Source organism: Danio aesculapii, chromosome 21, assembly GCF_903798145.1.
Source record: "Danio aesculapii chromosome 21, fDanAes4.1, whole genome shotgun sequence".
Lineage (NCBI taxonomy): Eukaryota > Metazoa > Chordata > Actinopteri > Cypriniformes > Danionidae > Danio > Danio aesculapii.
In genome coordinates, this window is record NC_079455.1 from 5,955,711 (window position 1) to 5,958,999 (window position 3,289).

At 39.6% G+C, this 3,289-nt stretch overlaps 1 protein-coding gene across 1 annotated transcript; it reads right to left on the reverse strand.

Annotated features, from left to right (window-relative positions):
* Nucleotides 1-659: 659 nt before the first annotated feature.
* On the reverse strand, nucleotides 660-2,546 carry pou4f3 (POU class 4 homeobox 3). Its single transcript, XM_056446659.1, has 2 exons — nucleotides 2,442-2,546; nucleotides 660-2,169 (listed from the first exon to the last, which is right to left on the reverse strand). The coding sequence occupies exons 1-2, from the start codon at nucleotides 2,535-2,537 to the stop codon at nucleotides 1,270-1,272; spliced, it is 996 nt and encodes a 331-aa protein (XP_056302634.1). The 5' UTR covers nucleotides 2,538-2,546; the 3' UTR covers nucleotides 660-1,269.
* Nucleotides 2,547-3,289: the final 743 nt, after the last annotated feature.

Genomic DNA, 3,289 nt, shown 5'->3' on the forward strand with positions numbered 1-3,289 from the left:
TTGTAAAGTGAATTTTAAACGTGAGAGTGATTGCAGTGGCTACATTATGCAAATCAAATAGCAGCATTCTTTATTACACCATCAGTTTGATGATCGTTCACGAGAGAAAAATCGTGACAGTTAGTGAGAACATGTGATTTTCACAGTATATGCAATCTGACAAAACATTCAAACGAATATTACAAATTTCAAAGCACATTTCAGGTGATAATATTAACAATAAAGTAGACTTTGTGCGCAAATTGTAAAGGAATATAAATAAGTCTCTAAATACCAAAACACACGTACACACTTCAAAATATAATTTCTCGTGTGATAATACTGAAACAAAGTTTTAGTAGCTGTTCAGTTGATCCTGGAAAATGCATTCAGATTTTATTATTAAAATATCAAGAATTCAACAGTATTGCTTTGTAAAGTAGTGCTAAATTATATATATATATATATATATATATATATATATATATATATATATATATATATATATATATATATATATATATATATATATATATATATATATATATATTTTAATAAAATAAACAATAATAATTTACACTACAATGTCCATGTTACACTGTTAGTGTAGGCAAATTAATGTGTAATCCCAATCAACTCTATACACTAAAATTAAATGCTACACATTTTTTCTTGCTCACATAACTAAAAAGTAACATGAACACTGCGTGTAAATATGATCAACATACTTTCAAGTTTGAAATTGTACATCACAGTGTGCGAATTATTCAACGGAGTTCAGTGTCAAATTGCGTTAAGGCCTTTCGAGATAAACACTTAGTTTAACACATCTCGCGCCAATAAAAAATGAATAAATAAATTAATAATGGCCTTTTGCGGCATTACTATGATAAACTGTATTTAAAACTAAACCGAGACTAATTGGTCATTGTTTTATGCAAATTTGCTGAATGAAAACGCTCAAGCAACTAGTGTTGCTTTGGTAACCAAAGTCATAGGCGACTTTATGAACTTTTGTGGTTGCTGGATCGTTTGAAAAGCTGTTAAACTTTGCATGTACCTACATAAAATAAAAAATACTCAAATACGACATGCCTCATCCACACAAATTTGTTATGACTTCTAAAAGAGGGGCATCAATGCTTTATAAAGGTTACAGACGTCCTGGAATAATTCGCACAGTTTCCACCAGTCTGAGGCGATGTGAAAAATATTATAGGCTTATAATTATGGGGAAAATAGATTTAGATCCCTGTGGTGTTCCTAAATGTCTACTTTGCTCTAACAGTATTAGTGCACTGCTGAATACTTCATCCTTTTCTGTTTTTGCCGTTGATTACAGAACCAAACCCGAACCACGTTCTTCTTTAGATCCAACTTCTCCGCGATAGCCGCGATTTTTTCCGACGACGGTCGCGGCTGGATTGCAAAATATGCCTCGAGCGATCGCTTCTCCGGAGCTGCGATGGACGTGCGCTTTCGTTTCCTCTCGTTCCCATTGAAAAGGTCCGGTTTCCCGTTTTTCTCCCGGTAAGCCGCTTCAGCCTCCTCCAGCCAAGCTTGGAGAACGGGTTTGAGGGCGATCATGTTGTTGTGTGAAAGTGTTAAGGACTCGAATCTGCAGATGGTGCTTTGGCTCAGCGAGCCGACCCCCGGTATCTTCAGGTTGGCGAGAGCAGAGCCCACATCCGCCTGGGTCACTCCTAACTTTATCCTCCGCTGCTTGAACCTCTCCGCGAACGCCTCCAGCTCTCTTGGATCGGACTCGACGTCGTTGACGCACGCCATGCCGTTGTGGACCGACAGGGTGTGCGGGTGGCCCATCGCCATTGCTTGGTGTAAGTGACCCATTTGCAGGTGATGCTGATGAGCTTGAGTGGTCATCACCGATGGATCCGGCGGCGCCCCCATGCCGCTGACCGATAAACTTGAGGAAATGTGGTCGAGTAGGTCCCCCTCCAGGGTCTGGTGGCTAAGGTGGTGGTGATGATGCGATGGGAGGTTAGATGATGGGTGAGATATGGGCACTGTGGACGAAGAGGAGGTGCAGGGCACGCTGCTCATGGTATGGTAGGTGACGTCCGTCTTGAAAGGGTGACTCTTGCCGTGAGACACGATGTCAGCCGCCGCCAGAGCTTCAGCGCGGGCCAGCAGACTCTCATCAAAGCCGCTGAATATATTGCCCTGGAGCTGCAGGCAAGAGCGCGCATATGGAAGTCAGTGGGGAATTGTGTCAACTCTGGATTAAAGAACATTCCCAAGCACCCTCCTCAAAGCACAGGTCATAAAAATTAATATGAAAGCAGCAGCTTTGCTTGGATAGGCATGTGGGTAAGAGAGAGAGAGAGTCAGAGGAAAGAAAGGAGAAGTTGGGAGGGAGGGATGAATGGATGCTGGAGCAACCCAAAACACCTCAAAGTGACAGAATGGTAACAATACGAGGAGTTTAGCGTGAGACGTACCTGCGGGGCAGGTAGGCACACCCGCCGCATGCCCTCGGAGCTCGGGTGCAGCGCAGGGTGCATGGAGAAGTGCTGCTTGCCGTTCATGGTCATCATCTTCGTTGCGCACCTTGCAGGTGAGTGGACCTGACATGGAGGAAACGCGGCGCTCTGGCTCGACGCTCCTCGTGTGTGTTCAGTTTCCATTGGCAGCGCCTCACGGGTTCTCCCCCCACCCCAAACTCACACTACCCTCCCGCCTCCATCTGCTCGGGATACAAGTGGCAAACTGGTCTGACACTCACGCGTGGGATTTTGTAGGTTAGTTAAAAATAAATGATATTAACATTTAATAGTTAAAAATAAAACTAACAATTTTATTGACATTAATTAGTGGCCTTCAGTATTATAGCATATTATTGGATTAATATACATGAATTATTTAAAATGTATTTAATAAATGAAAAAAAATTTTTTTTAGCATTATATTGAATCCAGTTCATTTTTAATCTGATAATAGCAATGTAAAATTTATTATATGTCTTTTTTTTTTTTTCAAATGCCAAAATAGAAAATCATGGTAAACTAGACGATTTATGTAAATAATCTTCTAGTTTTACATGATGAATTATAGTAAAAAACAATAATTATAGCCTAATTGACTGATTTGAACAATCAAAAAATACTGTTATTTATCTCCAGAATTATACATAAAACTTTAATCCACAAGAAGAGCAATGCTTTATTATAACGCTTTTATTGTTATGCTTTTTAATCTATCAATATTGTGTTCATTATTTAAAGTAATAACTAATATTACTAATATTTAGTAATAACACAAATATATAGCAGGCTACCACATTTTGATT

What these genes read in the sequence shown, in the direction of transcription:
- pou4f3 (XM_056446659.1), bottom strand. Translation starts at nt 2,537, where the DNA reads ATGATGACCATGAACGGCAAGCAGCACTTCTCCATGCACCCTGCGCTG. An exon ending in TGTGCCTACCTGCCCCGCAG is followed by an intron (nt 2,170 to 2,441) that starts GTACGTCTCACG and finishes TCTTGCCTGCAG; the next exon opens with CTCCAGGGCAATATATTCAG.